Here is a 25684-nt window from a genome sequence, read left to right as displayed (position 1 = left end):
TCCATTGGTCTATGTATAGGTTGTTGTACCAGTACTAGGCTGTTTTGACTACTGTGGCAGTATAATAGGTTCTAAAATCAGGTAGAGTAAGGCCTCCCACTATGTTCTTCTTTTTCAGGCTCCTCTTTTCCTTCCGTATGAAGTTGGTGATTTGTTTCTCCGTCTCATGAAAAAATGTCGTTGGAATTTGGATCGGAATTGCATTGTATCTATAGATTGCTTTTGGTAGAACAGACATTTTTACAATGTTCAGTCTTCCTACCCATGAGCGAGGTATGTTTTTCCACTTATGTAGCTCTCTTTTGCTTTCTTGCAGGAGTGTTTTGTAGTTTTCTTTGTGTAAGTCTTTTACATCTCTGGTAAGATTTATTCCTAAGTATTTTATCTTCTTGGGGGCTACTGTAAATGGTATTGATTTGGAGATTTCCTCTTCTGTGTTCTTTTTGTTGGTATAGAGAAATCCCAACTGATTTTTCTATGTTTATCTTGTATCCCGATACTCTACTGAACTATTAGTTTCAGTAGTTTTCTTGAGGATTCCTTAGGGTTTTTTGTGTATAAGATCATGTCATCTGCAAGTAGAGGTAATTTTACTTCTTTCTTGCCGATATGGATGCCCTTTATTTCTTTATCTAGCCTAATTGCCCTGGCTAGGACCTCCAGCACAATGTTGAATACGAGCGGTGATAAAGGGCATTCTTGTCTGGTTCCCGATCTCAACGGGAATGCTTTCAGGCTCTCTCCATTTAGGATGATGTTGTCTATTGGCTTTGTATAAATACCCTTTAGTACGCTGAGGAATTTTCCTTCTATTCCTATTTTGCTGAGAGTTTTTATCATGAAAGGTCAAATGCCTTTTCTGCATCAATTGATAAAATCATGTGATTCTTATCTTTTATTTATGTGATGGATTACAGTGTTGAACCATCCCTGCATACCTGGTATGAATCCTACTTGGTCATGGTGAATTATTTTTTTGATATGTTGTTTTGTATTCTCTTGGCTAGCATTCTGTTGAGGATTTTTGCATCTAAGTTCATGAGGGATATATATTTGTAATTTTCTTTTTTTGTGGTGTCTTTACTTGATTTTGGTATCAGGGATATGGTGGCTTCATAGAATGAGTTCGTGAGTCTTCTGCCCTTTTCTATGCTCTGAAATACCTTTAGCAGTAGTGGTGTTAACTCTTTTCTGAAAGTTTGGTAAAACTCTGCAGGGAAGCCGTCCGGACCAGGGATTTTTTTGTTGGGAGTTTTTTGATTACCTTTTCAATCTTTTCTTTTGTTATGGGTCTATTTAGTTGTTCTACCTCTGTTTGTGTTAGTTTAGGTAGGTAGTGTTTTTCTAGGATTTCATTCATTTTTTCTAGGTTTTCAAATGGTGTTAACTTTCTTGTTCGGGAAACGGCTAGTAATAACAATGTCGTTAGCTGCCATTGAGTTGGCCCCAACTCATGGCGATCCCGTGCACAATGGAATGAAATGGTGCCCCATCCTGAGCCATCCCTATTATTGGTTACAGATTGGAACGTTATGATCCGTGTGGTTTTCATTGGCTGTTTTTCAGAAGTAGATAGCCAGGCCTTTCTTTCTAGTACATCTTAGTCTTGAAGCTCTGCTGAAGCCTGTTCAGCATCATAGCAATAGGCAAGCCTCCACTGACATGCATTGACTGGTCATTGAACGCAGGTCTGCCCCATGGAAGGTGAGAATTTTACCCCTTAACTACCAATGCCCATCCACCAATAAAATTATTGAGTGGCGTTTTGATTATCTATTGCTGGATAACAAATTTCCTCAAAAACCTCGTCGTTTAAAACGATGACTTATTATTTCTTATGATCCTGTGGGTTGACTGGGCAGTTACTCCACTGATGACTCCTGGGCTCACTCGTAACTCATGTGGCTGTCTTCAGCTAGAGGGTCATTTAAGTTGGAAGGTCTAAGAGGGCTTCCCAGCATAACTGGCAGTTGGTGTTGGATATTATCTGGGGAGCCTCAGTTCCACTCTGCATGGCCTTTCATCCTCAAATAGGTTAGACAGGCTTCCTTACGTGTTAGTCTCAGGGCAGCATTCCAAGAGAGCAAAAGATGGACACTGCAAGGTTTTTGAGATTTCTTGTTTTCGTTGTTAGGTGCCATTGAGTCGTTTCCGACTCATAGGAACCCTATGCACAACAGAACGAAACACTGCTTGGTCCTGCCCCATCCTCACAATTGTTGCTATGCTTGAGTCCATAGTTGCAGCCACTGTGTCAGTCCATCTCATTGAGGGTTTTCCTCTTTTTCATTGACCCTCTACTTTACCAAGGACGATGTCTTTATCCAGGGACTGATCCCTCCTGATAACATGTCCAAAATATGTGAGACATAGTCTCACCATCCTTGCTTCTAAGGGGCATTATGGTTGTACTTCTTACAAGACAGATTTGTTCATTCTTTCGGCAGTCCATGGTATATTCGGTATTCTTCGCCAACACCACAATTCAAAGGCGTCAGTTCTTTTTTAGTCTTCCTTATTCATTGTCCAGCTTTCACATACATACAAGGCGATTGAAAACGCCATGGGTTAGGTCAGGCGCATCCTAGTCCTCAAGGTGACATCTTCACTTCTAACACCTTGAAGAGGTCTTTTGCAGCAGATTTGCCCAGTGCAACGCATCCTTTGACTTCTTGACTACTGCTTCCATGGCTGTTGATTGTGGAACCAAGTAAAATGAAATCCTTGACAACCTCAATCTTTTTTGTTTTTTTTGAGACTTAGATTCCAGAATTCTCAGTGTCACTTCCATTGCATTCTGTTGGTCAGCAGGTGGCAAGACAGGCCCAGAGTCACAGGGTGGAGTCATAGACTCTCCTCTGCATGACAGCAATGGCTGTGGTTCATTGCAAAGGAATTTATGGCCATTAAAGAAATTTGTGTACTGCAAGTGGCTACATTGCCACGCACTGTGCTAGGTGCATTTGACTCATCTATTTAGACCATATAACAATGATCTTACAGTGTAGTCATCCTTGTTTTCATCTTATAGAACTTGCAGATCAGAGAGGTCATATTCTTGCCTAAGACTACTTGGTAAATACTGGAACTAGGATTTAACTCCAGGTCTCTCTCTAGCTGGATGGGATTCTTCTTAAGAACCCAGTAGGTAGAAGAAATTTGCTAAATTGCTCTTTCGTGCTTGTCCAAAACAATGGGTTTTGGCAAGTTTGAATCTACTTAATACTGTCTCCTGTTCCCTATTGGAAGCTGGCAAAGGAAAAAAAAGAAGGCAGTAAGGCAAAGCCCTACCTCAGCCACTTCCCTGTAGCCTGAGGACTTTCTCTTTCTCAGGTGCAATCCCATGATCAGTTGTGAGATGAGAAAAACCTCCTTGTCTCCTTAGGTTCTGACTTCCTAGGTAGCTTGGCTGGGTCTCCAGTGATCACTTTAAAAAAAAAGAAAAAAAAAATATTTGGGGTACATTTTGCTCAGTCCAGCTTTTCCTTGCTTTCACAGTGTTGGCAGAAAGCCAGGAAAAGTCCCAAGCCAAGAAGTTCCTTCCGCGATCCCTTCAGGAAGAGAAGAGCGCTGATATGGCAATAAGTATGTTAGAAGCTGGATAGAGAGGTTGGCTACGGAGTCTCACTCTTCTTCTCAAGAGTGTCCACCAGTGATACGGGTGATACAGCACCGCCTGGTCCCTTCTCCAACTTCAGGATCCCTGACTTGCAGAGGCCCCTTCTAAGGGTTGGGTCCAACACTGTGTTTGAAATGGTTATTTACTTAAATGGGGTCCCTCAAATTGTATAAGCTTCAAAACCTTGGAAACCCTGGTGGTGTAGTGGTTAAGAGCTACGGCCGCTAACCAAAATGTTGGCAGTTCTGATCCACTAGGTGCTCCTTGGAAACCCTGTGCGGCAGTTGTACGCTGTCCTAGAGGGTCACTATGAGTTGGAATCGACTCGATGGCAACGGGTTTGGTTTTTTTTGGTCTCAAAACCTTTACTTTTTGTTTGTGCCACGTCCTGTATTAGTGTGATGTTCCAATTACCACTCTTGCCTGGCTTAAAGCATCCTGCTTTCTCCAAAATCCAGTGTCTGTAAATGGAACTTTTTTTAAAAGACTTCTTTTTAAAAGTTTTAAATGAGATGTTAGAAAGCAGCATTTATCAAGTAAATCAAATGTGCCGCCTGTACTCTGAGCCTTAAGGCCCTAGAAAACAAATTTGTGGGACTCCTGAATTTCCTAAGGGGAGAGTTCATAAATGAATTGGGGATCTGGAACCAGAACTGCAGTAGGGAGCTGGGGGAAGGAGGCCTTTTTCCACTGTGCTCCTTTGAAGCCACACTTTTTGTTAACCCATTGCCATCTAGTCTACTTTAACTCATAGCGACCCTACAGGACAGAATAGAGCTGCCCCATAGGACTTACAAGGCTGTAATCTTTACAGAAACAGACTGCTATATCTTTGTCCTGAGGAGTGGCTGGTAGGTTCAAACTGCCGACCTTTTGGTTGGCAGCTGAGTGCTTAACCACTGTGCCGCCAGGTCTCCTGGACTTCTTTTTAGGCATTATAAAAAGAAATCCCAAGCAAAGAAATAAAGGTAAACATTTTTAAATAAGAGAAGTGGGCCTGAAATATAATAATTATATTAAATTTCATTTCATTTCATTTCATTTTTTGAGTTAAAAGCTAGAACATGAAAAAGTTCCAGTAAACTTAAACTAGGAAAATAAGAATAAAAGTTTATTAAAATCCCAATCGAAAAATAATATCTATGGTGGGAGGGAGAACAGATCAAGTGTTGTGGGGAGCCCTGAGGAGAAACTGTGTTTTAAAAGAGCAGAAATTCTCAGGGAGGAGTGAAGGAGATGAGGTAACCCCACCCTTGCTGTGTCAGAATCACTTGGTAGAGACTTTGTGCTGTTTAAAAAATACATATACCAAGAAACCTACTTTTCTTCACCAACTATAGAAAGGGAAACTCTATAAAACCTTTTTGACTGGTAGGAATAAGCAGAGTATATACTGAAGAAGCATGCTGTGTGTATGTGTGTGTGTGTGTGTTGAGATATGAAAATTTGAGAAACAGAGAAGGATTCTTAGAAAGCATTTAACATAGGGTGTAAGAAGACAGGATTATGATAGATAAGGGAAACTTGAATTAAAGAAATTTGTAGCAGTATGAATTAACTGTCAAAACAATTATCTGGGTTGTGGTAGCAGTTGAGGCTATGGGGCCACCCTACAGCCCTTGAGTGTTGATACTTTTTCACAGGGAGTGGCTGGCCTTTATCGTCTAGTTTGGAGAACAAAGTTTAAGCTCAGCGGTTAAACACTTGACTGCTAATCAAAATGTTGGTGGTTTGAACCCACCCATTATCTTTGCAGGAGAAAGACCTGGTGATCTGCTCCCCTAAAGATTGTTGTTGTTGTAGTTAGGTGCCGTCGAGTCGGTTCTGACTCATAGCGACCCTATGCACAACAGAACGAAACACTGCCCGGTCCTGTGCCATCCTTACAATCATTGTTATGCTTGAGCTCATTTTTGCAGCCACTGCGCCAGTCCACCTCGTTGAGGGTCTTCCTCTTTTCCTCTGACCCTGTACTCTGCCAAGCATAATGTCCTTCTCCAGGGACTGATCCCTTCTGACAACATGTCCAAAGTATGTAAGACGCAGTATTGCCGTCCTTGCTTCTAAGGAGCATTCTGGTTGTGTGTTGCTGTGATGCTGGAAGCTATGCCACCGGTATTCAGATACCAGCAGGGTCACCCATGGAGGACAGGTTTCAGCTGAGTTTCCAGACTAAAACAGACTAGGAAGAAGGACCCGGCAGTCTACTTCTGAAAAGCATTAAGCAGTGAAAACGTTATGAATAGCAGTGGAACATTGTCTAATATAGTGCTGGAAGATGAGTCCCCCAGGTTGGAAGGTACCCCTAAAGATTACAGTCTATAAAATCCTCTGGGGAAGTATTGCATTGTCACATGGGGTCACTATGAGTTGAAATTGCCTTGATGGCACCTAAAAACAATAACAATCTCCTGTGAGTCTAATTATTATATTGCATAGCATAGTATTTTGGGGAAAATGAAGGCCAATTAGAAATGTATGAATATTTAACCTTAAATATTTTATTTAAAATATTAAACATGTTGAAATGTTAAATATTCTGCATTTTGCTTGATCTCCTTCCTGATCTCTTGAAGAGTTCCATACAGTAATCTTTTGTATTCAAACTCCAGTAATTCCAGGAAGTTATCATCCTTTGGAAGATTTCTTGATTCTTTGTTTTGGGAGCTTGAAGCCATCATGGTCTGCTTCTTTATGTGATTTGATATTGAATGTTGTCTCCAAGGCATCAATAAGTTATTATATTTAATTATTTTATGTTTGCTTACTGTGTCCTAGCTTCTTGTTTTGTTTTGATATACCCAAATAGGCAACTCATGTGAGCTAGTTTGATTATTTGCTCTTTTGAAGCTCTAATTTTCTGTCACTAGGTGGTTAGATTTGTTATTAGGTATGTGAGCCCAGGAGTCTGTTAACTTTTCTTGTGTGGATTCAGCTCAGGTGTCCAGATAGTTGGTTACCAAGTGTGTGGTGCAGGCTCTTATCTATAATCCTAGACAGGCAGGGGTGATTGGAGTAAGCACAGGTATCTGTCTGTAATAGAGGGTCACGTGCTGAGCAAGTAAGGGGGCTGACAGCTGCCCCTGAGTGTCTGAGAGGAAAATGTGTCCCTGTTCCCTAGAGTGTGTAGGTGCGTGGGTTTTGAAACCAGACTATGGGCACCCAGTGCTGCTGGCTGTAAGGACTGGAGGCACTACTTATTCTTGGACCCCTGTTGCAAGTGGCTAGGTGGCTTAGATGGAGCCACCAGTCCTCAGACCCCTGATACGGGCAGGCGAGGACCCTGCTTAATGGGCACAGCAGTGTCAAATGTCACAAACCTGCCATTCCACCATATAGCTGATACAGTGAAGTTAGGCTCTAGGTATATACCCTGATGTACTGTGCTAATGAGGGCCTACGCTGTTAAAATGGGCCCACACAGGTCTATGCAGGGGTAAAAGGCATTCAAAGTCCTTGGACCCCTTATGCCTGTGCCTAGTCTAAGGAGCTGTACCTGCCCTGAGTGCCCAGTTTAGGAGAACTGGCAGATTATTTCTTCCTGTTTGTTAATTTGTTCCCTCTCCCAGGCTGAGAGAATGGCTCAGGGTGAGTGATGGGCCCTGCTTCCGGCCCAGGCGAAGCTGCAGTTGGCGACTGCTGAAGCTGACCTGGGACCTGGTACAGAGTGGGGAGGGAGCAGGGAGAGGTATTCTTCCCAAACGGGGTGTTTTTTGAACCATGTGGTAGGTTAGATGCATGTACTTACATTTTTTGCCGATTGAGTGCTGCTTCTTGCAGATTCAAGAGGGCTGAGCAGACTCTCTGTGGTTTGTCTCTCCTGATGTTGAAGACGAGTCCTGAATGCCACTGCTTGCCTTGCTGTGCTTGTCATCTGATCCGGCCTGCAAGGTGCCTGTTCCAGCCGGGTCAGGTCTGGTGACTCCTTGCTGCTTCTGAACCGTCTTTCTGTCCGCCTGCCACTCAGTCTGATTCCTCAACTTTGCCTTTGATTTTCAGGGCTCCTAGACTGTCATATATAATCGAATCACTTGTTTTTTTGGGTCTTTGTTGTAAGAGGCACTACCAGAACTGTCTGACTACTCCACCATCTTGGCCCTGCCAAAAATATTAGATATTTTATTGAAAACTAAGTAATAATAAATAAAAAAAAATGTTTCGGGACTGGGAGGACTGTCAAACCCCGGGTCTATAGGAGGCAGAACTGAATAGTTTCTCTTTAACTTGAATTCTATTATCTGGTCTTGGAGGAGAAAGGAATGGGAAGTAGAGAATCAAAATATGGAGAAAGGACACCTTTATTCAGAGTTTAGTATTTTAACTGATAGGGAAGAACCATAGAGAAATCTTTTCTATAAAAACAAACGAAATTCACTGCTGTTGAGTCAATTCTGACTCATAGCGATCCCATAGAACAGAGTAGACCTGCCCCATAGGGTTTCCAGGGAGTGCCTGGTGGATTCAAACTGCCAGCCTTTTGGTTAGCAGCCATAGCTCTTAGCTACTAAACCACCAGCCATGGGCAATTCCTTGTTCAATCTTAAGTAGCATCATAGAAAAGGAGTAAAATGTAATCATATTGAAGCAGGGTTCCCTAGCCTTTCCCTCGTTTGGTTTCATTTTGCTTCCATTTGCATCAGTTTAAAAAGCAGTACAGTGAATACTAGAGGATTTATAGAGGTTGGAGTTGACTGTTTTAAGCAGCTGGCTTCATACAGACTTTCACACTAATGCTAATGATTGTTAAACTTCGTGCTCCAAAAAGAAAAAGAAATGGAATATTTTTGTGCGTGATTCCAACTTTTTTTTTTGTAACGCTTTCAATGCAGAATTTCAAAAAACAAAACCTGCCAGCAGTTAGCCAAATGCTTTGCATGTATTAGATGCTTAACAGTTTTTACAGGAATGAAGTCAAAAGTGGGTAGTGTAATTGTTATTTTTCACTAAGAGATTTTAACATTTCCAGGTCAGTTATCGGTATTTTATGAGCATTTAGACAGGTAACTGAAATACGCCACCCGTATGAAAATGCGAACAAAAAACAGAACGTGTGTGGGGCAGGTGTGTCTGTTTTTGATTGGGCCCTTTTTGTTTGTTTGGCCAGTTGGTTTGGTAAATAACTCATTTCTAACAATCATGTGTTCATTTACAAATGACTTAACTCGCAGGTAGAAACTTTTAAATCCTAGGATGTTAGGGCCCCTGTGATGGAAGATAAGTCAGTAATTATGTACGTCTGGATTTGAAAAGAGTATGAAAATACAGTACAGGTTATAATTATATGTACTTATGAAACCTTTAACACACTGTATATTGTTAAGGAATTTGGAATAGAGAGATCCAATATCATCATCCCAATATTGTTGTTGTTGTTAGTTGCCGTCAAGTTGATTTCGACTCATGGCAACCCCATGTGTTACAGAGTAGAACTGCTCTGTCGGGTTTTCTTGGCTGTAATCTTAATGGAAACAGATCGCTAGGGCTTTACTTGCATGGTACCACTGGGTAGGCCTGAACCACCAACCTTTAGGTTAGCAGTGGAGCACCGACTGTTTGCACCACCCAGGGACCTCTACCCAATAGTAGTTCATTTATAATATTGGTACTTCCTGGACATATTTGGAGGGGAGAGTCCTCCTGAAGTTGTTATATTTACATGCTGTAATACTGAGATTATTGATCTGCAAAATTTTTTTCCACTATTCAGATTACACTGGTAAGATGAGGAACCTGTACTGGATGAGCTGTTAGCAGAATAGAAAGCTAGTATGTGTTCATTTGTTATGATTGTTATTTTGTTTAACAGCCATTTATTCAGCACCTACTGTATTGTAGGAAGTGTTTAGGTACCGGGGTCAGTGGTGAGGGGAAAGAAGGCAATGGTTCCCTCCCTTATGGGGCTCCCATTCCACTGGGAGAAGGGATTCTTTTCAAAAAAAAAAATATATATATATATATCACAAATGATGTTAAATTGCAGTTATAAAGGAGAGCCACTAGGTACCTTGAAGGCATCTAATGGGGAAAAAGGATTGACCTGTTGAAGGAGCTCAGAGAAGGCTTCCCTGAGGAAGTGAGGATTGAGCTGAAGGAAGCATGGGAGTTAACACGGGAATGGAGGGGCAGGGTGAGCATGGGATTGACATATCTATATATTTGCAGAGGCCATGTAGAGAGGGAACGTGGCATAGCTAAGAAACAGAAAAGAAGGTCACGTTAGCTGGAGTGTAGCAAGCGAAGGCAAGTACCAGTTAAGGCTGGAAAAGGTGTGGTTCTCTTGTAAGAACACTGGGAAACGAGTCAAAGGTTTTAAGTTGGGGTCAGGTGAAGAGATGACATGACTAGAGACAGCTTTCAGAAAAGATTCCCTTTGGAGCCCTCGAGTCTGATTTTACATTGAAAAGTCCAGTTTGGAGGCTATTACAGCAATCCAGAAAAGTGATGGTAACAGCTTGAGAAAAGGGAATCTTTTTATAAGCTATTTAGGAGGTGTTAGGGATTGAATGGAAACCCTGGTGGCGTAGTGGTTAAGTGCTACAGCTGCTAACCAAAGGGTCGGCAGCTCAAATCCACCAGGTACTCCTTGGAAACTCTATGGGGCAGTTCTACTCTGTCCTATAGGGTTGCTATGAGTCGGAATCGACTCGACGGCACTGGGTAGGGGTTGAATTGTGTTCTCCAAAAATAAGTGTTGGAATCTTAACTCCTATACTTTTTTTTTATACCTGTAGGTGTAATCCCATTTGGGAATAGGGTTTTCTTTGTTATGTTAATAAGGTCATATCAGTATAGGGTGTATATTAAGCCAATCACTTTTGAGATATAAAAAAGCTGATTATGCCACACTACATGAAGATCACCAAGGGACTTAGGAACAGAAGCCAAAAGAGACGAGGTCCTTCTCCTATTGTCTTCCCCCAGACTCTACACAGAGAGAGAGAGAGAGAGAGAGAGAGAGCCTTCCCCTGTAGCTGGTGCCATGAATTTGGACTTCTAGCCTCCTAAACAATGAGAAAATGAAATTCCCATTCTTTAAAGCCACCTGCTTGTGGTTTTTTTGTTACAGCAGCAGTAGGAAACTAAGGAAGTAGAATCTGTAGAACTTGGTGGTGGACTGCATATGGCATCCCAGTAGGCAGCTGGAGAAAGTAAGTTATCGAGGGTGACCCCCTAGGGTCCTGGCTGTCCGATTTGGATGCACAGTCACCATTCACTGAAATGTAGAACCTAGAAGAGGACCAAGTCACAAGCTTTGTTTGGGTTTGTTGAGTTTGAGATGTCTTTGGATGTCCTGCAGTAATGACAACTAGGCAGAAGCTCAGAGGAGAGGTCTGGGATGGATATTTAAACTGGGGATTTTCCTGCATGTAAGTGGTAATTGAAGCTGCAAGTGGAGATGGAATCACATAAGAAATGAGTAGAGAGGAGAAGGTTTAGGATTGAACCTTAAGGAATTGTGTTATTTAATGGCGGGTAGATGAAGAAGAGCCTGCAGAGGTGTCAAAGGAGTGGCCAGGGAGGTAGGAGGGAAATAGAAGTGTGGTGTTATAGGAGCACAGGGAAGAACGTGTTTCAAGGAGAAAATGATCAGTAGTGACTGCTGCTGTTGAGAAGTCAGATAACATGAAGGCTGCACATAGAAGTCACTGGTGTTGACCTTAGCATTGGCAATGGCTATTTCAGGAGCATGATAAGGGTGGGAACAAGAATGGAGTGAGCTGAAGAGTGAAAGAGGTAAGAAATGGTAAGGACAAACCTTTTTAGAATTTTGGTTTGCAAAGAGGTAGAGGGAGTGGGGGAAAATATGTATGTATTATATATATAAATATATGTGAAAAGAGAAATAGGATTCGAGAAGAGGTTGTAGATCTGTTGAGTTTTGTTTTTGGCAGAAACTTGAGAATGTTTAAAACCCAATAGAAGGATCCAATTGAAGAGGAGAGAGTAAGGGGTAATGAGGGGTAAAACTTTCCTTAAGAAGGCTGGAAAGGATGGCTGTAAAGTGCACAGGTGGAGAGGTTGGCCTTAGATGGCAGGATAATACCTCCATTGTATAGGTGGGAAGGAGGACAGATGGGTATAGATGTAGGTGGTTTCCATGGTTGGTAGCAGGATATTGAGAGTTTTCATATGTTGGCTTCTATTTTTGTGTGTATATGTGTGTGTGCGTGTGTGTGTGTGTGTAAAGTAGGACAAGGATTATCTGCTGAGTATGAGGATAGGGAGTTGGAGATTGGTGGCAGGGCTTGAGGATATCAGTGAACCAGGGTCTTTAAGTCTTTAGATGGGAGGAAGTGATTGGAAGGTTGGAATATGATACCACTGAGGATGAGGAAGAAACCCAGGTGGCGTAGTGGTTAAGAGCTATGACTGCTAACCAAAAGATTGGCAGTTCGAATCTACCAGGTGTTCTTTGGAAACTCTATGGGGCAGTTCTGCTCTGTCATATAGCATTACTCTGAGTCAGAATTGATTCAGTGGCAACAGGTTTGGTTTGATTTTTTTAGAGGATGGGGAGAGGGTGGTATAACTGAATGGCGGGACCAAAAAGAATATGGGTGTTCACAAGGGGTGGGGGGAGAAAGGCTTGAAGGGGGCCATGAGGAGCAAAGATGCTAGGACTGCCTCCTGACTCCAGAGTGAGAGTCCAGACAGCCACTACCTGAGAGGAGAATCTTCAGAGCACTGAGAGGAGAGGCCCGGGATGTAGCTGTTTTCTAGGTGTGGAGCAGCAGTTCCAAAGGGCCTAGTGGAGGCACTTGGGAGGTGATGGGCTGGGTCAGGTGGTTGGGAAGGAACTTTGGAGCATTATAGAGATAATCATGTGGTAGAGGATAAATTTCTGCAGTGGTGGTGGGGACTACCTACATTATGAGTGTTGAGTGATGGAAACTGGGATGAGTTAGGGGCAGAGGGCCTAGTGATCAGAGAATGGTCTTATTTCCCTTGCCTGGAGTGACAACAGATCCCTAATTTAAATGTCCTACATGCTGCTTGAAATGGATGATAGTGGAAGCAGAGGCTTACCAAGTGCAAAAACACCGTAAGTGTTCTAGGTACTCGATGAACATAATATCGGCTATTCCCCATGACTGCTGTATGAAGATAGTACTATTGTTCCCCACTTTACTGAAGAGGAGGCGGAGGGTCAGTTAAATCAAATTAAGTAGCTTATGTGGGGTCACACAGCTAGTAAGTGGTGGAGCTGGGATTCAAACTGAAGACTACCAGGCTGAGCCCAAGCACTTACCACTATGTCATGTATCTTTAATATTTTCTTACATGTGAAATTTTGCTTTTTTTAAAGTGATAGAATGTTAAGAAGTTATTGTGTCATTTAATACAAAATTATCTTTTTAGAAACTGAAATTAAGTTCAATGCTGGAACCCCAGAATCTTACTTTGAGGGTGCTCTGAAGGTCAGACCAGGGCCCCTACTCCCTCTGCAGACCAGTCTTCCTAGTGATCCTTTTGCCACTTCCATCATGGATGTTGGCCGCTTTTAAATTGTTAGACAGCTGTTCCTTAGATTAAGCTGAATTCTTCCCTCGTAATTTTTGCCTATTTGTGCCATTTGGAGTAATGCAGAGTAAGTTCCCACTTTCATTTTTTACATGGCGGTTCTTTATATGGTTGAAGAATTCTCTTAAGTGTTCCCTGAGTAATCTTGTTCCCAAGCTGACATTACGGAGCCCTTTAACTCTTCATGACATGATACGGTTTCTAAAATCACCTTCGTAGTTACACTACCCTAAAAGTACTTTGGTATGTGATTAATCCTGAGTAAAGTGGGACGGATAACTTATCTTGATAAAAAGCTATACTTGCACATTATCCAACTATAAATGAGCATGAAGTTTGATTTTCATTTTTAGGATCTTCGTTACACTCTTCTCTGTTGCTGACTTGTGTCATTTGTGTGTGTCTGTATCCACATGCGACTAGTATATCAAGATCTGTATTTGGGTGTTGCCTTTAAAAAATTTATTCCTATTACATTTCATCTTTCTGATTGGGATTCCTTATTTCAGCTTATGCAGATAGTTTTGAAACCTGATTCTGTTACCCATGATATTAGCTATCTTTCCCAGCTCTATGTTATATGCAGATTAAGTAAACATGTCTTTGTAAAAATATTTACTGAAATGACACCTGGAGTAGAAAACCTGATAGAATAGCAGGAGATATTTCTTCAGACCATTGATCTACACTCTGCTTCTAGTTATTCAACTGGCTCTGGATTTACCTAATTTTGTTATCCAGCCCATACTTCTTTGTATTATTCACAGGGCTATCATGAGAAACTCAGAACTTCTCTGGAATCAAGTTATGCTTCACTGGGCATTCTTCCATCTACCAGGATGTAGCAGCCAGTTAATTGTGGCAGTGAGGAATAAGAAGGAGTCAGGTCTGACTGGCTGTTTTAGATTGGAAGATAGGGAAGTGTTTGGATCAGAGTGTCTTTCACTAATATAAGGAATGTGAGGAAGGGCTGGTTTGGGGTGAAGCTCAGTTTGGGCTATGTACACCTGACTCAAGCCATGGTTTTTCTGATCTCCTCATATGCATGTAAAAGCTGAACAATGAAAAAAGAAGACAGAAGAATTGATGCATTCAAATTGTGGTGTTAGTGTAGAATATTGGATGTACTGTGGGCTGCCAGAAGAATGAACAAATCAGTCTCAGAAGAAATAAAACCAGAATGTTCCTTAAAAATGAGGATGGCAAGACTTCAGCTTGCTTACTTTGGACACGTCATCAGGAAAGACTAACATCTAGAAAAAGACATTATGTTTGGTAAAGGGTCAGCGAAAATGAAGGAAACCCTTAAGAGTAGGATTGACACAATATCCACAACAATGAACTCAGACATACCAAAGATCAAGACGATGGCACAGGACCAGGCAACATCTTGTTCTATTATACATAAGGTGGCCATGAGTCCGAGCTGACTCAACAACAGCAGAAGCCTGCAGGGCCTCCAGGACGCCCAGATGGAGTCATCTAGTGGGCAGTTGACCATGCAAGGCTGGTGCACTGGGGGATGGCAGAGGCTGGGAGCACACAGTAAGCAGTGTTGAAGTTGTGCTGAGAAGAGGGCCTGGGGGGGAAGGAAGTAAGCATTGCCAGTTGAGGGAGTTCATGCCAGATAGCCTCTATTTTCTTGGTGAATGGGGAGAAACCTCATCAAGGAGAACTGGAGATATGAGAGCAGTGAACGTTTGGAATCAGTGTAGAAATAGGAAAGGGAAGTTACTGGGGATGGGAATAAGAATGCTAAGCATGAGTGAGGCATTCTTCCCAGCTTTGCCTTACTTGGTCCCACTAAAGACTAACATGCAAGACCTTTCTCCCTCTTTTTAAGAGTATTTATTGCTAAACCCCACAGCAGTGGTTCTCTCCTGGAAGTAGCATCGCACAGTGAAGGAGTGTGGTTGTTTACATTATGGTAGTTGCACCAGTGATTCTGACCTTCTCCGTAAGGAACGCCTATACTATTAGGGAACAAGAAACATGGGGAAATGCAAGTAATTGTTACTGTGTTCCCAGGTTGGTGGTTCTGGACTTACCTGGTGGTCATCTCTGCTGGGTATTTATCCAGTGGAAAGCAGGGCATGCTCCCTCAGTATCCTGAACTACAGCTTTCTGTGGTGATGATCGGTGTGCCTGCTTCCTTGTTGGGCGATTAGCAGGTTCCTGGTCTGTGTTGGGCACCAGCACAGTGTCTGGCACATGGTAGACACATGACAAGTGTTGGATGAACTGAAGCCAAAGTGAAGACTGAGTCAGCCCTGTCCCTGGCAGTCCTCCTGCCAGGAAGAGACTGGCTTTCAAAAGCTCATGGCTGAGAGGTGTACAGCAAGCCTTTTCATGTTCTTCCCTACTGAGAAACCAGCTCACATTAAAGTTTATATAAATTGGATGGAGGGTTGGGGGCCGGGTGGTAAAAGCACAAACATCATGGCTTTCAGCAGGTCCCTAGAAGAATTTCTTTGGTGTTCATGATTCCTGTGACTCAGGATGGGCTAATTATATTGTGAAGTTTCTGTTTAGAAACTCCCCTTGTAAAAGGGCCACAGAAATATTTCCCATATCTGTTTCAGCTGTCCTTTCTATGGCACCTCGTATCCCAGCCTTCTGCCAGCTACTAGCCACGTGTAGAGGTGTGTGAACTAGGTCCCGTGCTCTTTCACTTGTACTGGATATTCCTGTGTTCAGCAATCACCGAGCTCTCAAAGGCCCTTCATCTACTTTAGTAGTGAGCATCTTTTTTTTTCTTTCTTTCTATTTTTGCCATTTTCCTTGCCTGACTCAGTGTCCTAAAGTCAATGAACAGGGGCAATTTCTTTGTGCCAGAAGCACTGGTTTTCTGGGGAAATGTGTTAAAAAATCCCCAGATTAGTCTCAGATTTGGCATGCCTGATTAAGCAAGCAGCTGCTTAATAAGAAGGAAAGCTGGGTGTAAAACAATTTAATTAGCTTCTGTCTGTGTCAAGCCTTTTATGGAAACCACATTTTGAATATATGGAGCCCTTTATGTAGTTTTCAATGAAACATGTTTGCAAAGGGAGTCGCTCAACATATAACCCCAAAGACTTAACTGAAAGTAAGTCTGTTGAAAACATAAAATCTTCATCAGTATAACGAAGACTGGTTTTTTGGGGTATGATGAATATCTTAATGGTGAATTGTTTGAGTGCCTTTTACTGGATTAGTTAAATTAATGGTCCTTAAAATGGACGTTACGTAACTATTTATAAATATGTTTTATAGTGTAACTTTTAACAAACATTTATGAAATAAATACTCATGTTATATATTGGATTTTAAAGAAAATAAATGAGCAGCCTGTGCCCAGCCCCCATCTAGCATCAGCAGGGAGCAGACAAAACCCCTTAGAGCAAACCATCCCTCCAGTTAGGAACAGACTCTCCACTCTGCTGTGAGGACTGGCTTCATTTTCTGCATTTATCTGCCCCCCCCCGCCCCCGCCGCCCCAGCCTCCAAACCCCTATTTGCTTTAGTCTTAGAAGAAGAACATTTCCCTTTTACACCTCACTTTGTAGGTTTTAATGATACTTAATTTATGTACAAAACTTTTACGTATTATTTGGTTAATATTAAACTTAGGCTAAAAGACTGCAAATAAAATATTTTATTACTCAATCCACATGTGTTGAATTTTTTTAAAAAGTGGATGACCAATATAGTCAATGGACTCCCAATGAGAAGAACTGTAATATCTATATTTTTACTGAGCACAAAAAACAATGAGGAAAGAATTTGTCATAGACACATGAGCTCTGTTGGAAGGGGCCTGTGGGAGACTGAATATTATTATGACATCCTGGTTGGGAGGCAATGAAATGGGGTTATTGCTGGTGCAGTCAATGACTTGGGTTTTCTCTTGTGAATCGGCTTCAGTAGGTGACATTTCTTCACATTAGACACCTGGAAGTGTGTATTGATTCATATCCTTTTCATGTGAAGGTCAGCTCCAAGAGCCACAGAAATGCTGTGTCTGATGGATATGAACAAATGCATTAGTGTCTTTTTTTGGTCTGAATGTTACTAAGTTTTTTTAGGAACCACATAAAAACCATGGAGGATTTTTGTCCAAGGATATGTGTGACTACAGAATGTTTTTAAAAAATTAAATACTAATTTAAGTAGTGATATGGTTCTTTTCTAAGACTGTGTAATTCTTATGATTTTAATTTTATTCTAAATATTGTTTGTCCTACTGTAGAATTAGTTTGCATTTGGTAATTATTGTTTGTTTTGATTTTACAGGTAATGTTATTTCTCATATGACTTTTAGTTTAATTGTACCTTAGAGATTATCTAATCAGCTCTGTCATTTAATGTATGAGGAAATTGAGGGATAGAGAAATCAGTTGATTTTTCCTAAGTTTAATAAAAAATAACATTACTAAAAGGATATCTTCAGTTATAGTACCCAGATTTCCTCTTAATGTTAAACTTTAAGACTTGGATAATTTTGAATCTTATGTTGTTAAAGTTGTCTTCTAAAATTTATAACATTGAGATCTTTGAGATAATAGATTATTTTCCCCTCTTTTGTTTTAAATACAAATGTAAGGTACATGGTAAAGGCAAAAAAAAAAAAAAGCTTAAAATTCTTTGAATTTTTACATTTGTGCTAAATTTTAAAAAATTACTAAAAAAACTGCATACTCTTTAAAATGTAAGCAATTTTTAATGTAGCTTTATCATGAGATACCAATTTATAGCCATCATTTCTTTTAACAGGTTGAAGAAATATGGATACCATCACTAAACTAGGCACTATTTTTGCCAGCTTTGTCGTCTTTCAGCTTCTTTTCCATTTTGTAAGCTCTTGGTTTTCAGCAAAAATTTCTCCAGGTTTTAATAGTCTCAGCTGCGAAAAGAAGATTGAATGGAACTCAAGGTAAAGCATATAAAAATGTAACTGATTAAATAAAAGAAAAACTAGTTTTGTGACAAAGTAGCTATCTCAGATATCTCAAAAGAGTATTTTACATTGACGATGTAACAAAATTCAAGGTCACATGTTATTATTTGACCTTAGGAGTAAAAGGAAAGAAGTAGATAGATGTCATATAAGACATTTAAAAAATTCTTAAATTGAAAGGTGTTAAGATGAAATTATTTAACTTTCTTGGGGAAGCATGGGAATGTTAGACACCAGCTGCCTGTTTAAAATTACTGTTTTGTCTTCTTTTCTGAAATATTTAAGATAACAAACACGTGTTCTTTGGAAGTGATAACAGAAGAAAACATTCCTTGGTGTTGTGAGTAGCCTGTACGTAGTACTGACTGGCTTAGGGCGGTTGAACTCTACACACCAGAGGACACAGGCCATGATCAGTGCATCGGTAGCTCTCTTTTAATATACTTTTCATTACAATTCAGAGCCCTCCAGAATGTATTCTTTCGTTATGTGATTCTAAAATAAATGTTGCTTTTTAGAATTTTTTAAATGAACAAAAAAAGAAAAAAGAACAAGATATCTAAGGATGTAGAAATCTGCTGGAGTTTTTTGATAAATTGGTTATGCTTTTTTTTTTTTCTTCTGCAACTCATTAATCTCTCACAAGTTTTTGAACACCAAATGACTCTGATGACTGCTTGACCACCTTCAAAGCATTTCATGTGCTCAGACATGGCTGCGCATTTGCAAACCTCAGTGCGTGGCAGCAGCTATGGGAATATTTTTGTTGTTATTTAGTTGAAGTTAATGCAAACTGTAAAATGAATTCAGCAAGTCTTCAAAATTGCTGTAATTGTTTTTCCTTGGCTTTTCCTTTTAGAATTAAAGAACTTCTACCAAATGTCTAAGTATTTGAGAAGGATCATATTTGACCTGAAATCCCCTTTGTTTGATTCAAATTGTTTTGTAGGCATCCACTTCGTGTGTGTGTGTGTGTGTGGTAAAAGTATAGGGCCTTTTCATCAGTCTTCACATGTACAGTTCAGTGACATTAAATATGTTCATCACGTTGTTCAAGCATCACGTCGTCATTCACCATTCCTGAATTTTTCATCACCCTTAAAAGACCCTCAATGTCCCCTAAGCATCATGTCTTCCTTTGCTGCACCATCCTACCTGCCTATGGTAACCACTAGGAAACTGTGATCTCTATATACTTGCTTGTTCTAGATATTTCATATAAGTGAGAGCGTATAGTATTTCTCTTTTCTGTTACTGACTTGATCCACTCAGCATAATGTTTTCAGGGCTTATCCATGTCATAGTATCAGGACTTCTTTCTCTTTATGGCTGAGTGATACCCCATTTGTGTACGCACCACATTTTGTTGATACATCCATCTGTTGATGAGCATTTAGCCTGTTCCCACCTTTCAGGCATCCACTTTTATAACTCATAATGGGAATAAGACCGTAGTTGTTTTCTCGTGCACATTATACTGATTAGTCTGGTTCATATATGCTGCAGTTCTTCTTGCCCAGAAAGCAAGAGTCATTTCTCCACATAAGTTTGAAAAATGAGAGGTATGTTTTTTTGTGATAAGAATAGCACACATTGTATTGTTGACATGTACTGCACTGAAGGTACTAACCATTATTTATTTTACAGTCTGTTTGACGTACATAAATGGAATACTGGAAAATAGAAGGAAGAGTGGGAACGAGGGCATGCGGTTTCTGCTACTAATTTAAGCCCTCCATTTCTTTTTCACTGTGGTTAAGCATAGGCTAAAGGGTTTTCAATCTTGTTGTTAGGTGCCGTTAAGTCAGTTCCGACTCATAGCGAGCCTATATACAACAGAAGGAGACACTGCCTGGTTCTTTGCCATCCTCATAATCATTGTTATGCTTAAGCCCGTTGTTGCAAGTACTGTGTCAATCCATCTCATTGAGGGTCTTCCTCTTTTTTGCTGACCTTCTAATTTATTAAGCATCATATCCTTCTCCAAGGACTTATCCCTCCTGACAACATGTCCAAAGTATGTGAGACCAAGTCTCACCACCCTCGCTTCTAAGGAGCATTCTTGCTGTATTTCTTGCAAGACAGATTTATTCATTCTTTTGGCAGTTCATGGTATATTCAGTATTCTTCGCCAACACGGTAATTCAAAGGTGTCAACTCTTTTTCAGTCCTTTTTACTTGTTGTCCAGCATTCCCATGGGTAAGTGCAGGTTGAAGAAATAGGAAGGGTGTAGAGAGATAGATGCAAATATGAAAATGAAACAAAACAGTGAAATTGAAAAATGCTTTTATCATTTATTCTCATCACTGCCATTCTATGCTGCAGGGAATTACCATTTGGGAAAGTGAGTTGCCATTTGAAAAAGGAGCCACGGATTATGTGAAATTCATTTAGCTATTCAAATGGTGTGTTCTGTCTGTCTCTGCCTTTCTCATAGTTTAGAGTTACTCCTGGCTTCCTACTCCAACTGTGAGGTGGAGAATGCAAAAAGGGGAAAAAAAATGGCATTTGTATGTTGAAACTCAGCCTCCAGTCTTGAAACAGATGCATCAGTACAACACACATAGTTCTTCCCAGTAATCAGGAAAAAGTCTCTGACCAAGGGGTGGTCTGAGCCATCTAACAGAAAAAAGATAGGAGGAAAAACCTCACCAGAAACTGTACGCTTGAGGGCTAACACTTTAATTATAAATGAGAAGTTGTTGTGTTTAGCTGTTGCTTTTTTGAAACCTTAGATTCATGTAGATTATATATAAAAATGTAATCTTAAATTTTCTTAGTTATTTTTATCCAGTTGCTGTCACATAGCTTAGAAAGTTCCATTGTGTTGAAATACTCCTAATTTTAAATCTCCCGCTCCAAAATTTAAGTCTTCTGTTTATTTGAGCTATATCATTTCTGTTGGTAATGCTCAGACTATTTGTGCATGATTGAATGAGTAACTTTACATACTTGTTCTAAAAATGGTCACAAATTATTTCCTAGAAAACCAGTGTCTTTTTGTAAGCACAAACATTTCTTTTTAATCTTCTTTGAAAAAAATTGAAATAATTTATCTTGGGCAGCGTTTTGCTATTTCTTTTGTAGACACTAATGAATTTATATTTTACTTTGTCAGGAATCTAATCCTAAAGAATAAGATAGGAAATTTTTACTAAAAGAGAAATGTTAAAGTATAGACTTTTAATACAGAATAGTGTGTAAGCACAGGGTATCTGCTTCTCCTATTATAATGGGAACTGTATGGTCCATGTTACATTCAACTGTCCCCTAATGAGTTATAGGAGCCGCAGTGGTGCAATGGTTAAGAGCTTGGCTGCTAACCACAAGGTCAGCAGTTTGAATCTACCAGCCGTTCCTCGGAAACCCTGCAGGGCAGTTCTACTCTGTCCTATAGGACCACTATGACTTGGGCAACAGGTTTTTGGTTTTAATGAATCATATGCTGTTTCCATCACCTGAGGGCTTGTAATCCGTCCCATTTACCATATAACATCTCAACAGGAAAGAGCATTTGAGGCCTGAGTATCAGGAACAAAGAGATTTCTTCTGAAAGGAAACTTTTGGACTTAAGGTTATTGAACACTAAAACTGGTTAGTAAAAGAAGCTATACTTTTGTTTACATCTTATACAATTTTTGAAAAGCAACAGAAAGCTGGCTATAGGATCACTTAGATGGAGTGTTTCATTTAATCATCAAGGAGTTTACATTTTTTTCTTGCTGTACCAAATGTAACATAGGTGTGCTTGGCATGAAAATTCCAGACCTGCAGGTCAGATAAATTGGCCTAATTATTCACACTTCAGAATGATCCTTTGGTATTGCATAGAATCAGTGCCTTTAAATTAGTGAGATTTTTTTGAGACTTTAAAATAACATTTGATTTAGTATGATTACACTCATCTATTTAAGAACATATCATCCAGTAGATCAAGTAGATTGGTTTTTCATGTTACAGTGAGATTTTCTAATATCAAGCTTTATTTTTGGTTGATACATTTCACTTATTTTGAAATATTTGGGGTCATACTGTAGAGAGGTATTTATTACGAACCCGTAATTTCTGGAGAGAAAGCTTTGGTATTCATTTCATCTTTTATTCTAACAAAGAGAAAAGAAACTTCATTACTTGTAAATCAAGATATGAGAAATCCTAAATTGTTGGATAAAAAACTTCCCTGTGTGGATAGCTACACAGCAACCTACATGTATGTCTTGAAGTGGCACATCGTAGAGTTTGGATATCATTTGAGTCGTTAAGTTAATAATTAGCAGGATATGTTCATAGAAACTGGTGTTTTTATTTAAACCTTATTCCTTCTATAAGAGAGAACTGGACCTGGATCTTGTGAACATTTTGCTTTCACTTGAGTGTTTCTTTTAAAAACGGATTCTCTGTACGTGGGCCTCAATTTCTCTATTTATATGTGCTCTTATAATACTTTTAAAGAAGGACTAATAATAGCTGCCCTAGCTTTCTCAGGCTTTGTTACAAAAATCAAGTGAGATAATGCATGTGGACGTACCTTTAAAACAGAAATCTCCCAGGTAATACATCTTCATTTCATGATCCATCTGAATTGTTTTAACTATACAAAAAAAAAAAAAAAAAAAGAAAGAAAACACCAAACCATTTGCTGTCAAGTAGATTCCGACTTACAGCGACCCTACAGGACATGGTAGAACTGTCCCATAGGGTTTCCAGGAGCAGCTGGTGGATTTCCACTTCTGAACTGCTGACCTTTTGGTTAGCAGTTGATCTCTTAACCACTGTGCCACCCAGACTCTGCTTTAAGGATAAGGAAATGGTTAAGGCCAGTACATTTGGAAGCATTCCCAACTGATTGCCTAAACAGCAGGCTACTCAGCCTGCAGTGATGCTGTTGGAGATGGAGCTGGGAGCAGGGTGCTGGGTAGTGGGCTTACCAGTTGTCGTCTCTCTGTACAAAACTCCATCAACCGCTTTATCACATATGCTTCTGCTTTAGAGCTCCTCACCAAGAAGTGATTCCTCAGTTTTCTAGCAGGGACTGCAGTTACAGGCATTCTTTTTGTCATTAATTCCAAAGTAAAGTGTGGCCCTTGGATTTCTAAATGGCAATTTTATATTATACTCTCAGATGTGTTCCACTACGATATTTAAATACTTCTAGATACAGCTTCTTAAGAATGCAAAATGTCTTGCCAGAATGGGTTGAAGTTTAGTCCAAAGAATCTAAAATCTTTATGTATTTGTTTCATTTCAGGGTGGTATCGACATGCCATTCTTTAGTGGTTGGAATTTTTAGCCTGTATAATTGCTTTTTTGATGAGGCAGCTATAGCTGATCCGCTTTGGTAAGCTGTTTATTTCTAAGATAGTCGATTTGATTTCTGTTTTTATATTTATTATTATTTATGTTTTTATTGTGCTTTAAGTGAAATATATTTATTATTAATAAGAACATTTCTTACTTTAAAACATAAAGCATAGAGATGGTGTATGTTTTATGAAAGCACGTGTGTTCAAGATGTATTTCAGCAAAGTGCCTTAAAATGATTTATTTTAGATTTGAGTACATACAGTGAGGGCCATTTTGACTTAGTATGGCAATTGGTATAAAAAATAGGGAGCATATGGTGATAATATAAACATTTTTACTGTTAGTGAATAAAACCAAGTTATTTTAAATACTGTTTTGAGTAAAAATGAGTTATTACTGAGATAAGTTAGTCAGCTTGGTAACAGCTATTTAAGACTTAGTCTTCAAATTTGTAATTTTTAGCCATCAAATTGATATCAAAGAGATGAAAAATGAGACTTATTGATGACTAAGTGAGAAGAATTTAGTACCACATAAGAAGATTTGAGGCACTAATATAACTGTGTTCAAAAATAATAGAATGATCTGTAAGATGGTTCCTTTTGAAAAGTTTAAACTCATTTCAGTGGCAGCAGTTTTACAAAATGTACTTCCTAGTGCTAAATGAAAGTTTTGTTTCAGCTTAGTTTGAGAGATGAGCTGTGTTTTTAGGAAGCGCTGCATTGGTACATGGTAGATACGGGCTCTCGGGCATTTTGACCAGGCATTTTGACCACTGCTGTTTGCAAGGATGTTGTGTTTTATTCATCAGTATGGAATTATTTCCATCAGTATTATAGCAATATTGATGAATTTTCACTGGGAAATTATTTTTCAGAGTGAATCAATTTAGTGAATTTAATTCCTTGACCAGATTTCTATACAGTCTTCCTCAACGATTTCTAGCTTTTTTTTTTTTTTCAGTTTTATTTTACTTAGATAATTTTCAGGAAAACTAATTCCTTTGGAAAGTAAATTTTACAACAAAGACTTGACTCATTGATTGGTTTTTTTCTTAACAAACCTCTAATTTTTTTTTATATTTGTGCATTTTTATGCTGTAATGTATTCCAGTTCAATTTTCATTTGCTGTATTTTTCAGATCCACATTTGTAAAAAAGACATAATTTGGGCTTTATCTTTCCATTTGTAGTTCCAGCTATTGACAGTTTTATTTTGTCATTAACGATACCTACTGTCTCAGTCATCTAGTCCTGCCATAACAGTAATACCACAAGTGGATGGTTTTAACAAAGAGAAGTTTATTTTCTCACAGTCTTTTTTAGTAGGCTAGAAGTCCAAATTCAGGGTATCAACTCCAGGGGAAGGCTTTCTCTCTCTGTGGTCCTTCTCATCAATCTTCCCCCAGACTAGGAGCTTCTTTGCGCAGGGACCCTGGGTCCAAAGGACATACTTTGCTTCTGGCACTGCTTTCTTGGTGGTATGAGGTTCCCAACTCTCTGCTTGCTTCCCTTTCCTTTTATCTCTTGTAAGATAAAAGGTGGTGCAGGCCACACCCCAGGGAAACTCCCTTTACATTGGATCAGGGAGGTGACCTGAGTAAGGATGTTATAACCCCACTCTAATCCTCTCTAATATAAAATCACAGTCACAAAATGGAGGACAACCATACAATACTGGGAATCATGGCCCAGCCAAATTGTTGCACACAGTTTTTGGGTGACATAATTCAATCCGTGACACCTACTTTTTTTTTCTATTGAGATTTAAATATTTCACCAGTAGTTCACATTATAAATCAGATAAAGGGCTGATAAAGAGCATTAGTAGAGCAAAAGTGTAGGATATTGATATGTGTAGGGGTTGAAACAACAGGGTTAAACTGTCCTACTCTGATCATTTCCTAATTGTATGAGAATAGGCAAATCCCTCTAGTCCTTGGTAAAATAATGATGATAATACCATATTGCTTCAAAATCAGAGGCTGGACCAGATGATTTCTCAAGGTATTTGTATCACTGATTCAGAATCCATCCGCATTGTCATTGAGTCGATTCTGACTCATAGTGACCCTATAGGGCAGAGCAGAACTGCCCTATAGGGTATCTAAGGAATGACTGGTAGATTCCAACTGCTGAGCTTTTGGTTAGCAGCCAAGTTCTGAACCAGTGTGTCACCAGGGCTCCCTGATTCAGACTAGAATCAAAAAAATCTACGTCTGCAATCCCATTTGAATTCTCTTGTAAAAAAAATCATTTGTGAACACATTTATAAAACGTTAACTTTTGGCTAAATTATATTA

The 25684-nt window shown here is 39.6% G+C and overlaps 1 protein-coding gene across 7 annotated transcripts in view; it reads left to right on the top strand.

Annotated features, from left to right (window-relative positions):
* The window catches only part of LOC126073259 (TLC domain-containing protein 4-like), a 231307-nt gene that overhangs the window by 167105 nt on the left and 38518 nt on the right, over window positions 1-25684 (top strand). For 3 of the 7 annotated variants that reach the window (XM_049879718.1, XM_049879713.1, XM_049879714.1), the window contains 2 exons: window positions 17894-18053; window positions 23327-23416. In XM_049879718.1, coding sequence (XP_049735675.1) covers window positions 17905-18053; window positions 23327-23416 — 239 coding nt within the window. In that variant the 5' untranslated portion in view covers window positions 17894-17904. Of the gene's footprint in view, window positions 1-118; window positions 274-3498; window positions 3586-12916; window positions 15879-17893; window positions 18054-23326; window positions 23417-25684 lie in introns of those variants that run through there. The other 4 variants (XM_049879720.1, XM_049879715.1, XM_049879719.1 and 1 more) reach the window with 4 other exon arrangements.

This window comes from Elephas maximus, chromosome 3, assembly GCF_024166365.1.
Source record: "Elephas maximus indicus isolate mEleMax1 chromosome 3, mEleMax1 primary haplotype, whole genome shotgun sequence".
NCBI lineage: Eukaryota > Metazoa > Chordata > Mammalia > Proboscidea > Elephantidae > Elephas > Elephas maximus.
Note: the sequence above shows the minus strand (reverse complement) of the source record. Positions and strands in the feature narration are given on the sequence as shown.